The sequence below is a fragment of the Parasteatoda tepidariorum genome, chromosome 2, assembly GCF_982258835.1.
Source record: "Parasteatoda tepidariorum strain Cologne lab strain chromosome 2, Ptep-v5.0, whole genome shotgun sequence".
Classification (NCBI taxonomy): domain Eukaryota; kingdom Metazoa; phylum Arthropoda; class Arachnida; order Araneae; family Theridiidae; genus Parasteatoda; species Parasteatoda tepidariorum.
The window spans coordinates 6,531,601-6,548,603 of NC_141756.1; the positions used below are offsets into that span (position 1 = coordinate 6,531,601).

General features: G+C 29.6%; 2 protein-coding genes across 2 annotated transcripts in view; one reads left to right on the forward strand and one right to left on the reverse strand.

Moving 5' to 3' along the window:
- Positions 1 to 17,003, forward strand: part of Rsod (superoxide dismutase family protein Rsod) — a 79,981-nt gene that overhangs the window by 22,250 nt on the left and 40,728 nt on the right. The window lies entirely within an intron of this gene.
- Positions 6,060 to 7,988, reverse strand: LOC147814393 (THAP domain-containing protein 1-like). The gene is made up of 2 exons (XM_087155534.1): positions 7,688 to 7,988; positions 6,060 to 6,581 (listed from the first exon to the last, which is right to left on the reverse strand). The coding sequence occupies exons 1-2, from the start codon at positions 7,756 to 7,758 to the stop codon at positions 6,386 to 6,388; spliced, it is 267 nt and encodes an 88-aa protein (XP_087011660.1). The 5' UTR covers positions 7,759 to 7,988; the 3' UTR covers positions 6,060 to 6,385.

Sequence of the window (17,003 nt, forward strand, 5' to 3'; positions counted from 1 at the left end):
TATCTTTACAACTTTCGAAGGCTGTTTTTCGAAAGCTGCGTCGAAATATGAAATGATGCTTTTTTGCGAATAATATGCTATTTTTATAGCTGCTGTGAGTTTGCAACTGTTACTCGTGACACTGTTAGGTCAAGTTTAGCCTGTCTAAAGCCACTGCTGTCTACGCTCAGTTTGAAAATGGCGCAAAACGTCGATATGGAGAAAAGTCACAGTTTTGTGAAAATGACAAGAGTTTGTAGTATAATTTTTTAATATTTAAAAACTTACCCCGATGCTGCTTTACTAGGACTCATAAAAATTTGCAAAAACTGAGAATGAGGCAACGATTTTGATAATTTTCATTTAGGTGGATAAATGTAGTCAAATTGGCGATTTTTAAAAAAATAAATAACTTTAAGAAAATGGAAGTTATTATTTGTCTATTCTAAAGTTCGGATACTTATTCACTACAAGATAATATATATAGTTTAAAATCATTGCATTACTTCAAGTGTAAGGCCTTTAAACTATGGCTTTTTTATTTTCCTTGGTGACAGAGCTTCGAGAAACAGCGTTAAGCAATTGCTTTCAATGGATTCTGAAATAAAATATATTACTCTATAAGTAAAAACACGCTGCTCTCAATAGCTATAACCACTCAAAATAACAAATCCAAAACAGTTATATATATAACTTGAAACAGTTTGTTATAAACGTTCATTCACAACAGAATTTCACGGTTGAACGATGAAAAATAACAAGAAATTAAGATATGTTTTTTTTCCCTTTTGCGTCTCAGATTTTATTTTAATTATAATTTTATAAACTGGTGATAAGAATAATTTTAAGTTTCTAAAGGAAAACTTTGCTTCTATTTGAAAACGTTCGAAAAGATTAGTCGGGGACTTTCCCTTTCGGATTTTCAATTTTCATTTTTTTTAATTTCAATTTTGGAAACAAACAGGGTTGCTTGAGGACTTCTTTGGAATGAAATGAATGGGGAGATTAACTTTTAATCATCACTTTCACCAGCACGATTCGAACAGTATTAAAAAACTAAATTTGTTGAAAAGCTTCTCCTCTGTATGAATGGAATTAAGTTTGTTAATCCCCCTTTTAAACTCTTTAGGTTTGTTAGGCTGAGTCTGTTACGCATGGGAAATCTTTTCAATAAAAATTAATAATAAAATAAATGGTAGATGTTAGCCTCTGTTGTTTTAAAACAGACATAAAATCTACAGAAGAATCCTTTCAAAAACTGTAATAATGTTGTAGAAGCTTATGAGGAAAAATGTGCAAATATTTGTCAAATAATTTAATGTTTCGAGTTCAGATTGCTTTTAGAAAGGGATTTGGAAGTTTCGCTTTTATGCACCTTTAAATAAATGCAGAGCACAGCCAATTTCTGACATATTTATCTGTTGTTTTCCAATACATGGTATTTAGATCTTTTAATGGTATCTATTTACATTTGTATGCATCATTAAAGTAGTACATTAATGTAGTTTCGGTCGCACGTAGAATACATTCTCGTACACCAGAAATTTATTACGTTGGATTAATTACTCGCTAAATATTTTTTTAAAGTAATTTTTCTTTGTGTTACCATTTTGTAGTCCCGCAGTGGACTGATCGTTAAGACACGGTTCCCAGCAGATCACCGAAGTCAAACATCACTGGCTGTGGTCAGTGTGCGGGTGAGTGACCACTTGGATCAGTCTGCGTAGGGACCGAGGGTGTGCGGTATTGGTCTTCGTTAAACTGTTCTACCGTAAAGTGCTCGACTTCACCCACAGGTCGTCGGGCTACCGAAGCGGGGGTCCCATCTGCTCTGCAGAGGATCAAAATTGTGATGGCATGTCTTCGGATCGTCCTCAGGGATGTTCTCCAGACCGTCGCCAACAGCCCATTGTGCAGCTCTAGTGCGACGTAAATGAACTTCAAGCTGCCATTTTGTAAAAAAAAAAACAATTTTAATTGCAATAGAAATTGCATTGATAATAAGCATGTTCCATAACATGCAACAAATATAAATAAATAAATCAGGAGAAATTTAACCATGTCGTCTTAATGAATGCTTCATTGATGTAGATCTCACTCTACATAGTTGTTTATTGCAATAAGATGTTTTTGATTAATTACTCGAAAGAAAAAAAACTGTAGGTTTTCTTTCAGTGTGTCGCCATTTCGTAAAAGAATAATTCTGCAAAATTCTACGTGTAGCGCAAAACACGTAGAAAATTTACACACGCTGTTCAATTTTACTTAAATTTTGAATATAATTTGAAGAATGTTTATTGTATGCATATCATTAAAGCAGTTTACATTAAACGTGGTTGTTACGTTTTCCTTATAATTTCTGATTTTAAACGTGAACAAAATAGTTAATCTGAGATAGGAGAATTCGGATAGAATTATATTTGATGAATTATTTAGAGATTTATGCTCGAAATATTTCTGTGAAGGTGATTAAGTACTTCTTTATTATTTATATATGTATCATTTTTAAATTAATAATAACCATTCATTATAGTATTAAACTTTAAATATTGATATTGATATCGTCATAAAGATTTAATTATTGAAATACAAGTTATCGTTTGAATAATATTAACCATTAACAGTTTTTATCATTAGTAATATTTGAATTGTTATGTAGTTATATTAATCATTATTAATATTATTATTTTAATTGTTTATTAACTTATTAATTTAAATATGAATAATTCTTAAAAAAATATTAATGTTTGAATTGTTTTTTTTTTGTACATAGTTTAATTATTTAAATAAAAATCATTTTTGTTTAATACCATTAATCTTTATATACCATTAATCCTTAATTAATATCTTTCGTTTCTAAAATAGCTAATTATTATCCTAAATTATATAATTTGCTATAAACTTTAGTTTCGAAACTATATCTTCTTAAACATTTCAACACTAAAATATAATCATAGCTTATATTTAAATTTATAAGAGAAAACCGGTCTTTTACATACTAAGCGTAGTCTGACCTTCTGTGAATCGGAACTTCCAAAAGAGTCCTAAAATATACTGTAAATTTTTATCTTTTTTCATAAAACTTTTTTTAAAAATTTATTTATTTTTTTGTTTACTCAGGATAATAAAGGGGAAATATTATAGCTTTATTGTGTCGTTATATGTCTTTAGTTTTGTGTGTGATTTCTCAACGTTGTTGTTGTTCATTTACGTCGCACTAGAGCTGCACAATGGGCTATTGGCGACGGTCTGGGAAACATCCCTGAAGATGATCCGAAGACATGTCATCACAATTTTGATCCTCTGCAGAGGGCGTGGCACCCCCGACGATCTGCACGCGAAGTCGAGCACTTTACGGTGGAACAGTTTAACGAGGACCAATGCAGCACACCCTCTGTCCCAACGCCTGCTGATCCAAGTGGTCAACCACCCGCACACTGACCGTAGCCAGCATAGAGTTAAGAGTATAAGTAGAGATGGCATTTGCCACCCTCCTATGAGTAGAAACTGAAGTAACTGTCGGCCATCTTGGATTATGCAAAGCATTCATTATAACCTATGGTTGCATGGCTAATAAATGGAAGTTTTTAAGTGTCAAACAAAACTTAATTTTTTTATTGCTTTTAGTTACACGAAAAAAAGCGCCTCATTTATTACTATTTAGTATTTATTAAAATAACATAACTAAAGATTAAATTTAATCATTTTTAGGCCAAATAATCTAATATTTCATGTATGTAGATTTATTCTTTGACACATGAATGAAAAAAAAATAGTTTAAATTAAAACGCTTTTTATTTTAAACTATTATTTTTTTATTTAATGCTTAAAAAAATTTAAAAAAAAAAAGAAAAAAAAACTTCAGTTTTTTTGTTAGTTATTTTTTCATGCATTTATTAATTTTAGAAGACAAACTTTCCCTTTCATAAATTATATCCCTCAATTGAAGCAGTCATTTTTTGCTGATTGAATCATAGAAAATAATTGAATTTTAATACTTTAAAAAAAGTTGTAAAAAAAATTTATATTTATTAAAAAATTTGAATTAAAAACTTTATATATTATTATATTTATCTTATATATTTCTTTCATTTAGTAGAATAACACTGAACTTTAAATTTTTTTTTCTCAGTTCATGAAAATGAATTTCTTATTTTATTCTTAACAAATACACAGACATAAAAGAAAAATAAATCATTTTATTTATTTTTACATTTTATACAATCAATTTCCATATTTTTTTAGAGTAAGTACTATCAGAGTTTATTAGTCAAGAATAATAATTCTTCACACACAAATATTAATAATATATGTTGGTTATTCGACAGTAAAATATTGCATTAAATGTATTACAAGTGATAAGAATTTAAAAATATACACTTATTTATACACACATTTTAAAGTACACAAAAAACAAAAATTTTAAAAAACGTAACTTTATTGTTAGTTATTTTTTCATGCATTTATTAATTTTAGAAGACAAACTTTCCCTTTCATAAATTATATCCCTCAATTGAAGCAGTCATTTTTTGCTGATTGAATCATAGAAAATAATTGAATTTTAATACTTTAAAAAAAGTTGTAAAAAAAATTTATATTTATTAAAAAATTTGAATTAAAAACTTTATATATTATTATATTTATCTTATATATTTCTTTCATTTAGTAGAATAACACTGAACTTTAAATTTTTTTTTCTCAGTTCATGAAAATGAATTTCTTATTTTATTCTTAACAAATACACAGACATAAAAGAAAAATAAATCATTTTATTTATTTTTACATTTTATACAATCAATTTCCATATTTTTTTAGAGTAAGTACTGTCAGAGTTTATTAGTCAAGAATAATAATTCTTCACACACAAATATTAATAATATATGTTGGTTATTCGACAGTAAAATATTGCATTAAATGTATTACAAGTGATAAGAATTTAAAAATATACACTTATTTATACACACATTTTAAAGTACACAAAAAACAAAAATTTTAAAAAACGTAACTTTATTGTTAACAATTTTTTCATTCATTTATTAATTTTAGAAGAAAAACTTTCCCTTCATAAATTATATCCCTCAATTGAAGCAGTCATTTTTTGCTGATTGAATCATAGAAAATAATTGAATTTTAATACTTTAAAAAAAGTTGTAAAAAAAATTTATATTTATTAAAAAATTTGAATTAAAAACTTTATATATTATTATATTTATCTTATATATTTCTTTCATTTAGTAGAATAACACTGAACTTTAAATTTTTTTTTCTCAGTTCATGAAAATGAATTTCTTATTTTATTCTTAAAAAATACACAGACATAAAAGAAAAATAAATCATTTTATTTATTTTTACATTTTATACAATCAATTTCCATATTTTTTTAGAGTAAGTACTATCAGAGTTTATTAGTCAAGAATAATAATTCTTCACACACAAATATTAATAATATATGTTGGTTATTCGACAGTAAAATATTGCATTAAATGTATTACAAGTGATAAGAATTTAAAAATATACACTTATTTATACACACATTTTAAAGTACACAAAAAACAAAAATTTTAAAAAACGTAACTTTATTGTTAACAATTTTTTCATTCATTTATTAATTTTAGAAGAAAAACTTTCCCTTCATAAATTATATCCCTCAATTGAAGCAGTCATTTTTTGCTGATTGAATCATAGAAAATAATTGAATTTTAATACTTTAAAAGAAGTTGTAAAAAAAATTTATATTTATTAAAAAATTTGAATTAAAAACTTTATATATTATTATATTTATCTTATATATTTCTTTCATTTAGTAGAATAACACTGAACTTTAAATTTTTTTTTCTCAGTTCATGAAAATGAATTTCTTATTTTATTCTTAAAAAATACACAGACATAAAAGAAAAATAAATCATTTTATTTATTTTTACATTTTATACAATCAATTTCCATATTTTTTTAGAGTAAGTACTATCAGAGTTTATTAGTCAAGAATAATAATTCTTCACACACAAATATTAATAATATATGTTGGTTATTCGACAGTAAAATATTACATTAAATGTATTACAAGTGATAAGAATTTAAAAATATACACTTATTTATACACACATTTTAAAGTACACAAAAAACAAAAATTTTAAAAAACGTAACTTTATTGTTAACAATTTTTTCATTCATTTATTAATTTTAGAAGAAAAACTTTCCCTTCATAAATTATATCCCTCTATTGAAGCATTGTCATTATTTGAAAAGAATTGAATTTTAATAAGAGTTGTAAAAAACATTTCATGCATTAGTTAAAAAATTTGAATTAATACTTTAATTTGTCACGATCTTGTAAATGGTTTTTGCAATAATATTGAAAATGATAAATAGCTTAATAATTATTAGAGTAAATTAATATTTAAATTATTTAACAATAAGAGTTTTTGTTCACTAAATTTTTTTTAATCAATGAATCTGTAAGACCATCAAGCAGATTTATTGTTCTATCAATCATATCTTCTGCGAAATGCTCATTACACAATTTACTACACGAAGAAGGTTTCCAATTAACTCGTCTCACAGCTTTGATCCATAACCGTTTACGATTTTCATCTTTAGGAAAACTGCAAATAAAATTCCAACTTAAAAGCATGAGCATAAAAATCGTTAATTACATAAGTCTTTCAAAGAACCGACTCAAAAGATTTATAATTAGCAATTATAAACAACTTTATTAAAATTTTGATAATTACAGTTAATCCAGTCGATAATTTCAAAAAAATAAATGCAGTAGCGCAAATAATCCGTTTTCAGTCTATTATGCTCAACTAAAACCCACGACTCCAATATAGATTACCCACAACTGAAACTTTTAATTTATTTCATTAAACTAAATGCATATCAATTATTAATAAAATGCACGAACTGAAGTAGTTCGCAAAATGAGAGTATGGCAGATTTTTGCCAGTTTCTATAGTTCACTGGATTTTCTATTATAAAATTTATCGAAAGGTTTCCACCAAGGTTATAAAAGTGAAAAAAAGTAACAATTTGGGTGGATTTTTTAAATTATGTTTGTGTGTTAAAAGCTCTCAAAAAATTTCATGTTATTCGTCAGTGCAAGAGTGATCATAAATAAAATAGCAGTTGAATAAAAATCAAATTGTTTACAAACTAGACATTACGATCATATTTTTAAATTTCACTTAATAGCAGAGCAACTGTTCGGAATTACAATTGAAAAAGCAACAGTGCTAATTTTTAATGTTTAGATTACGAAATAATGATCAATAACAGTAAATAACAAAAAAAACACACAAAATTATTTGAGAAACTCTTCATGATAGATTTAATTTCATAAAAGCAAAAAATATTGTAGCAAATAAAATAAATACTTTTAACCATTCCCACTAATTCGAATAACACATGATACTATAATTATGCCATATTAATTGTCAATTAAGCAGTATAAAAGTAAACGAAATCACATTATCTCATCTACAATTAGTTTTATAGTTTTGATATTCTATAAGCCACTTAGGAATTCTATTTTGATTCATTTCAATAAAAATTGAAAAGAATCAAGGTTGGGTTTGAAATGAATAGCTAATAGTTAAGAAGAAGAAAAAAAATCTTTAGTCTTCTGACATTAAAGATACAGTTAATTGTAAGAACAGAATTTAAAAATACTAAATTAGAAAATGATTAAGAGAATTGAATTTACACTTACCTATGAAATGTAATTCCAGGCATTTTCTTTGTCCATCGATTCGTACAGCCGTATGCAAAGCAGTTCGTCATTTTTACAAGCAAAATATAATTAAATTCATTGTTTAAAAGGTAAGATAAAGAAAATCGTTAACGAGAAATAGAAAAAAAACGATAAAAATAACATTGATCAGCAAGTTTAACGTGCAGAAGATAGCAGCATTCGAATGTTTTGCATAAACCAATATGGCCGACCGGTTACAGTGATGGCTTCACTGTTACTTTCTCATGTCAACTCTACCTATACTCTTTACTCTATGGTAGCCAGTGATACTTGACTTCGGTGATCTGCTGGGAATCGTGTCTTAACGATCAGTCCAATGCGCGACTAATTTCTTAATGACCAGAGCTGTGGGGTAGTTAAAACGTCCAAAATCCGATTTTTCTTAAGTGTTCGACTACGACTTAGAATACTTAGATTAGGCGACTTGGACTACGATTCAATTGAAATTTCTCTTGAATCCAAGTAAAGAGTTATTAATTGTTACACTATTATTACTATATTATTTTTTATTTTTGTAAAGTAACTAAATTAACACTCTAATTAACTGATTATTTAATCACTGTTCTAAGACTAAAAAGCACTTATATCTTTAGTTTTTATTTAGTGTGTTAATAGAACAGTAGATAAGCAGATTCATATGAGCTTTTCTCTCTAGATAATCGCAATACAAAATCATCCGTCCCCCCAATATCTGGTTTCACTCTTAGTTTTAAATTTACAAAGATGAGAAAGTATTGGGAAAAGAAATAAAGCTCAATTTTAAAAGAAAAGGAAAATGGTGAATATAAAAACGAAAAAGTATGAAATAAAATAATTTTAAATCATTTAATAATACAACTTTTCTATGTTAAATAACTAATCCCGGGTCATTATAGTCTGGTTTGTAGGACGTCGGGCTCATGTTCGCCAGCCGAAGAATCCCCATGTCTTAAATGTTGGCCGGTGCACGTTGAATCTGTCGGGTCACAAAATCCTCCATGTCCCCATAATAAATCAACACCTCTGAGGGTACTGAATTCGAGATGGATAGCTCTCTGGTTCAGGTCGAAATTACGATCTGTGAATAAATGGATGTATGAATGGGTTTGCCCTATAAACGGGCTGTGAGGTGTGTGTAGCTGAAATTGTACTCCTGGCCATAGAGGGAGTCAATGAAAAACAAGAATAGCACCTTGTGCCTTAAAATTGCTTGGATTCCCATAGCAAGCTTGCTGATATTGGCAAGTGGCATTAGTAACAACAACAACAAATAAATAGTCCTAAGAAACTGAAGCGGTATAGATATTACTTGATTAAAAACTTCATTTGCTTCAAAAATATACAAATAGGAAATAACAGAATCCTGATTTACCCCTCTCACCCTCTGAGGTTTTTCATGTTCTGGTTTTTATAATTTCTCTCTTGGATACTGTGATTTTTCTAGTTTTGTCAATCACCTTTACTTTTCCATTTTTCGTAGGCAACAGTACGTTTTATATTTCAAATCACTTTTGTTTTTTCTCTATTTGTTTTTTCCGAGAATGTCTGGCAAGTCTTGAAAATGGATGCCTGTTTTTTAACGCTTTGAAACATGTTTGTTTTTCCAATTTGTATATTTTGGAAGCGAATAAAGTTTTTAATCACGAAACAATTTGTGCTGCGGTTTTGCACGAAAAAGTAAGAAGTTAAATATCGAGTGCGTACAGTTGATATAGTTTCAGTTACTTTTAAAGATACTATGCTCATTTTATGAAAAAATTACCTTAAAATGTGTTGCAAGAATTTCTAATATTTTTTTTTTTGAACATAGATGAAAAGTCGGCGGTCTTCGTACAACAATAATATAAAATAAAATACAGACTTTTCCTCTGCTTTCCTTAAAAATTTTGTCAGAAATTCTTGCAAAATATTTAATCTGCACTTTAAGATAAACTTTTTGTAAAATGATAATATCTCAAAAACTAACTGAAGCTATATCAATTGGATTCTTATAAGTTATACTAAATATTTTATTTCTTTCCTTTTCGTGCAAAAAGTGGTTGTTTTTTATAAATTTTTTAAAATTATTTTTTTTTTGAAGTGCTCTTATTGATAATTAATATATAACAAGGGATCTTAGTGTGCTGATAAAAAATAAAAAAATGTTAGGATATATTTCGTTAGAATGTTGGAAAATTATAACTTTTGTCTTAAAAAAATCTCACTTGTTGTGGAAAAAAAACTGATTTTAGCTGCTGCATATATATTAAAACATTTACATTTGTCTTAATTTTTCTACTAATTTTTACATTTTCTTCAGGTCATGAGATCCTTTTTACATATACTCCTACATATAGCAAAATATGGCATTATAGGTAGCCTTTAGCAAGCTACGAGTCAGAAAGGAACCATTCGAAAAGTTTGGGAACCATTCATTAGCTGAAACTATATTTTTCATTCATTATAAGCTGAAAGAGATAAAACTCAGAACGTGATGTTTTTTGACAAAAGTTTTTATTTATTTAGCATTATTATTCGGCAAATTTGTTTTAAAAGTGAGATAAATAAACTGGAGTGGATATAAATGTGTAACAAACCCATAAAACAATACTTCGATTTCCAAGAAATAATTATTAATTCTCCAATAAACCTTAAGATTTATTGTGAATTTGAAAATTTATTATTGTATAGAGTGCATTCAGAAAAACCATGAATCAGAAAGAAAGTTGTCGAACGAAGTTCGGGAACCATTTATCTTAAACTGTATTTTGTACTCATTATAAACAGAAGAGTATAAAACTGAGCGTGATGTTTTTGACAATAATTTTATTTATTTAGCTTTATAATCTGCTATTTTTGTTTTAAAGTTGAGATAAATAAGTTAAAAAGAGATATAAATAAGTAAGCAATCTATAAAACAATACTTCGATTTCCAAGAAGTAATTGCTTACTCCTAGATAAATCTTCGTAAGGCTTTATGCCATTTTCTGATTGAAATAAAACGAGGAAAACGTTAAAAAAAAATGCTTGTCCAAAGGGCTCTCATTTAGTTTGCACTAACGAGGCAGTAAATAAAAAAAATGATATTAAATTCTATATTCAATTCATTCTTGTATCAAAAATGTTTTTCAAATGGTCCATCGAGTTTAATATAGTCTCATCATTGTAACTGAATTGCAGAATTAAAGCATCCGGCAAGTCACGCATTTGTGACTACGACCGTTAGATAACTGTTTGTAATTACAATGCACGCCGACATTGTCACGAACTCAACAACCCTTGATGTAAAAAAAAAAGGAAGATGAGAATGAGTTGATTGTTTCTAACCGGTTCAATAATATGCATCTTTTTTAAACGGACTTGACTGTTTTGTTTCGAGGTTTTACGATTTAATCAAGAGTCGAGTTGAGTTGCAATGACACTTCTAACCCTCAGGCGCATTGAAAAATGACCGATTTAGTATAAGTTTGTTCCAGTGACCTTTTTTTAAAAATCGTTTTCAATTTACATGAGAAAAGAGAAACTTTGTTGAAAGTCTAAGATGTTATTTAGATTAAAAAATGTTTTTTCGCTGTACGTTTGATTTATTTTATAGTTTAAAAGTACTATTTATATCTGGTTTGATGTTTTATATTTATTTATAGTGTCCGTCACCTATTCATCAGAGTTGCTATTGTCCTTTCTTAAAAATCGTTTTCCAGAGAGGAACTTGGTCTTTATCTCAAATATTGGATGTTATCTTGTATTGTAAAAGCACCGTTTAAGTGAAAGCATACTAAAATGTGAATTACCGTTATTTGCAACTAAATATATTATTTAGCACCATTTAATTTTGAATTATACTAAAAAGTGATATATTTGTTTATTGACTTAAAAATGTTTAGAATACTTGTAGCATTAAAAGAGGTTTTTATTGGATAAAAAACATTCACTGTTTCCTTAACGCAAAAATAATTGCGGCTTTAATTTTAAACAGTGATAATTTTCATTTTTAAGTTGTGCGTTTGCTATCCGTCTAAGCAATCCCCTTTTATAATAATCGTCTGCCTTTTTTAAATTTCAAATTATAAGCATCTTGAAATGGAAAAAATAATTTCAATCAGAAACAAACTAATGTTTGAAAATAAGCTGAATATAAAAGGTGTGTATGTAAAATGTGCCATTATAACTAGTTATCTTTTCACAAAATATCATAGCGAGATAGAACATATTCCGACAGAAAATAAACGAACGGGTATCGAACGTTTAATTTGAACGGATATAAGCGTTTTAAGATATTCTAATTTACTGCGAACTATTATCGTGATATTTATATTCTTTAAAAAAAGTTGTTCTTAGAATTCGGAAATAACTTGATAAATGGCAACTTGTATCAATGCTGGCGAAAACCAAATTTATTTTTAATTTGAAAGAAGAAGAAACGAAAAAGCCAACGTATATTAAATTTTTTCGCATTTTTCTTCTCGAATTCCTTTTTCCATCAAATTGTTCGTAAATAATTGCGAAAGAAACCCTCCCTATAGCTTAATTTTTAATTACTAATAATTTATTTTTATTATTAGTAAAAAAAAATTTTTGAACAATTATATTTTTTTAAATTATTTAAAAAAAAATGATAATTGTTTAGCCATTCGCGACGTGTATTATCCACCTGTTTAGAATTAAATTAAGTTCCCGAAAAATATTTAATAAATACTTGTAACATTACGAACATTTTACTGTCTTCGTATTTTAAAAAAATTTATGAGAAAAAAAATTCCGAAAAATACCTATCTGCTTACTAAAATTCATGTTTTATTCACTTTAAATTCATGTTTTTTCCTTTTAAACTGCTGGAATCTTTAAACGCATGCCAGCAGCATTTCTTCCACCCCCCCCCTCCCTCATCTTTCCATGAAGAAACAATTCAAACCTCTTCGTCATCTTGTCTTTGAAGTGCCGGCTCCCATCACTTACGCTCCTTTATGTTTATTTCACTGTCTCGCACTTCTTTTTTGAATTTAAAAACCCATTCCTTTACGAAATCCAGTTTATTTTTCTTTCTAAAATAAATGAACACGTTGAATCGCTTGATTGTTGATCGTGTTGAAAGATATCAGACGCAACGTAGATATTTACGGCACGCCAGGAAATATTCGCAAATACCCGTATACTTTGTAGAATTGTATTTTTTAAATAGGTTTATTAACTTATGTAAGTCTGTAAAGAGAGAATCTTGACTTGGCTTCTTTAAAAGACGTTTGCTAGTCATTTAATAGCTTGAGTCATTTCACATTTTCATGTTACTATGACCACCGTTTGTTTTTATTTAACGTCTTTTAAACGAGGTTATCCTTATTCGTATTTGCTTAATTAGTTTATTTTTAATTCATTTCTAAAATCTATTAAACTAAACTTCTTTCATTAACTTCATTAGTTCATTCATATTAGTCTAATTAATTTATTTTTTAACATTAAAAGTATATTATTTATGAATCATATGTGGCAATGAATAAAGAAAACGAATGTTGATTAATTTCTAATTAATCTTATTAATTTATAAATGAATAAAAATAGTTTAAAAAATAATAATTTGACTTTATTATTTTACTTTAAATTTGCTATTTCTTAAAAAAATTCTCATTTTTATTATATTTATTTATATTTTATTTCATTTTGAAAATAAAGAGAGACTTTCATTCAATTAAATACACTGCTGGACGATTGCTAAGGACGGATAACACTATCATCCATAGCAACCACAAAATGAAAGGAAGCAAAATGTGGAAAATTAGAATAACTGCGGGATATAGTAAGAAGAGGTGTGCGTATGCAAATTTTTTTTCCACGTCTGTTCATCACGTGATAGCGCTGATAAGAACTTTAAAGGTTTTGGCGCGTGTGGAGAGTTGTTGTTTCAAGTCAAAGCTTTACAGGAAAGATTTAGTTGACGAACTTGAAATTTTCGGCATGTCTTCCCGATATCACTTGAATGATTTTAAGCTTGGCCGAATTATTGGAAAGATCGAAGAAGGGCGAAAAATAACAGATGTTGCCAGGGTGTTCGACATCTCTCACAGCGTAGTTTCACGGCTGTGGAAATCCTTTAAAACTACTGGAATGTGTAGTAGGCGGCATGAGGGAGGTCGTGTTAGAAGTAGGACGCTTGCAGAAGACAGGTACATCATCCTATCAGCAAAAAGGAACAGACGCACCACAGCTCAACAGGTGGCAAATCAGTTTCTTGCTGCCACAGGAAAGCAGATCTCCCAATAAACTGTTGCCAGATGTTTGAGGGGAGGAGGACTATACGCTATCACACCTGTTGTGTGTGTCCCATTGACCAGACGGCACCGTACTGCCCGTTTGCAATAGTGTCGTGAGCATCACAATTGGACTGAACAGGACTGGGCATGCGTACTATTCTCAGATGAGAGTAGGTTCAGTCTGTCATCGGATTGTAGACGCTAATTGTTCTGGCGAGAGAGTGGTACTGGTTATCGTCCAGAAAATATCCAGGAAAGGGACCAATATCCGACATGCAGCGTCATGGTGTGGGCCGGCATCATGATCAATGGCCACAAGCGCCTACATGTGGTTGCGAATGGGACTATGACGGGCCAACGATACATTGATGAAGTTCTGCTTCCTCATGTTCGTCTTTTCCGTGGTGCTGTCGGTGATAAATTTGTTTCTATGGACGACAACGCAACATGTCCTCGAACACTCGCTGTTCAGGATTGTCTAGACAGCGAGGGTATTCAACGCCTTGTATGGCCATCTCGTTCTCCAGATCTAAACCCCTTTGAAAGTGTTTGGGATGCTTTGGGGAGGCAACTTGCTGGTCGAAACTATCCTCTGACAAACAAGAACACCCTCATACGTGCACTGACAAAGGAATGGGATAAACTGCCTCAACAGCTGCTAGATAATATTGTGCAAAGAGTGATACGACGTGTAGAATGTTGCATCACACTCCACTGTGGACATATCCCGTACTGACACCTTTCTTCAAGTTGCCTGCTGACATTTAGATCCATTGTTCCATTTTTCCGTACGCAGCATCAAATGAACATTTTTTTTTCTTTCAGATGTTTCATAGCTTTTGTACTTTCCAGAACAATGAACATTCTTTATTCTAATGTCTGAACAGTGTGGCAACTATATTTTATCCTACTAGGCCTCATGTTCCGCTTAATGTTATGCTACATTGCAATTTGTGATCCGTCCTAAGCAATTGTCCAGCAGTGTATTATTTTGTACAACCGAATGTATATAAATCCAGAGTAAACTGGGAAAGTTTTATTCTGTCGAATTATTAATTTCGTTTTAGAAAATAGTTTATTTTACTTGTTCCTTTATTTATTACTACTATTTTGCTAGATTTTTTAAATTTTATTATAGGCTGCAGTGTACCTTTTAAAAAAGATAATTACCTTCGAAAATCAAACTTTTTGTGACTAAGTGTAGGAGTGACATTATGATGGCCCCTTTATGTTGATTTTACAATTCGCCATTTTGGAAAACGCAATGACATAGCAGTGTGATAGAATGGGACTACGAGCAATAAGAAGAAAAATTTCTTATTTATTTCCTACTACTTCTTATATCATAAAAGTAATTCAAAATGGCATAATTATCTACCAAACAATTAACTTGCCAATTGCTGGATAATATGTAGGATAATTTCTGTGCTATCCTTAATTATTTACAATTTCCACTAACTATCTCAAGGTGATCAGTGTTTAAATTGTTGCCAAAAATAATTTTCCATTCGAAAGAATCAACTATACTTTCAAACGATATGTCATTGCACGCGTTATTATTATTATTTTTTTTTAAAGAAAAATATGTCTGCTAAGTCACAATGAAAAGAATTGTGGGAACCTATGTCTGTCGAGTGTTTTTTTTTTTAAAGTGTGTCAAGGGCGCTCTCTGCGTATCTCTCTGCTTATTATTCTAAGTCGATCACAGATTAAGGTGAATCACGTTTTGTGACAGTCACAATGTCGCTCCTGCACGCCTTTTTACCTTCTGATGATTCTCTTCGTACTCATGACTGCCGAAATCAGATATCAGGTAGATAATCTCATTCATGAAAAAAAAAAATTCTAAGAATGGATGATAGCTAACAAAAAACATGCAACTAATAAATTAGAGGCAGTTCTCCTAATAAAATAAAACACTTTCAAGAATCACCCAAACAGGGTCAGGCACCCTAGCCCCATATTTCAGGGCTTGATGCCTTAGCAGCTATGGTAGGAATGCCACGTCATTTTGATCCTGGTAAGAAGACGTGGACAGCGCCTGTGCCGGTACCCCTCTCTCATAACTTCTACACCGCAACAAGCGCGAGGACTTATTGCTGAAACAGATTTTTAACGAGTACCTTGCTCCATATTCACGCCGGTTGCTTAGTCAGCTTTGAGGACCGACCCATGCCTCTCCATCTGTGGAGTTAGCGACGCTTTTACCGATCGCGTCATCAGAGCGCTTGAAAGAATGTGCAGTACGCAGAAAATAAGCGGTCCAACCTGAATAACTTTTGATCTAATGATCGGATTTCCACATTCCAAGATTCATTCCTTAAGGTTCAAAGGGGTGACCTCAAATATGGTAATTAATTAGTGCAGACGATATTTTAAGTTACGATATCGTACGTAAGAACGCACTTTCTCCGAATAAACATACCTTTTTTTGTTGTTGACAAATTCGGCTTTCTGACTCCAATAGTTTCGTCAGGAAAGCTGTCCAAAGTTTGGACCCCCTAATGTTAATTTTACTTTTTGCATATTTCGCCACATCTCGAAATTTTTTTAAGCAAATTAAAGCAAAATTTACATTCAATTATAAAATTCCTTCAGCCAATGATAATTCCATTAAAAAACAACTATTAGTGGGTATTTAATATTTTTTATAAGTTAATTTTATAATAGCCAAAAAAAACTTTGAAAAAAGGTTCATTTTCGTGTCTGATTTCGTAACTTAAAATATCGTTGCGCTAATTAATTAGTATATTTGTGGTCACCCCCTCGTACCATTACTGTACATTAAATATTACTTAAGGCGTCTTTCTTGTGTACTTAAAAAATCCATTTTTGTTTCCAAGATTTTGAAACTGTCATTTTGAATGCATCTGATAGTCAATCTAACACTTTCTTCAAAGGATTATAGCTTTGAAGTACTGAAGTTCAAGCACAAACCTTGAAATTGTCTTTTTCAAATGAAGTAAATATAATACTTAGCCGATACATTTAATTTTTCTGCTGCTCTTAGCGTTACTAAAATTTATTTTTCCTCAGATAAACAGAAAAGTAAACCATCTTTGGTAAAAAAG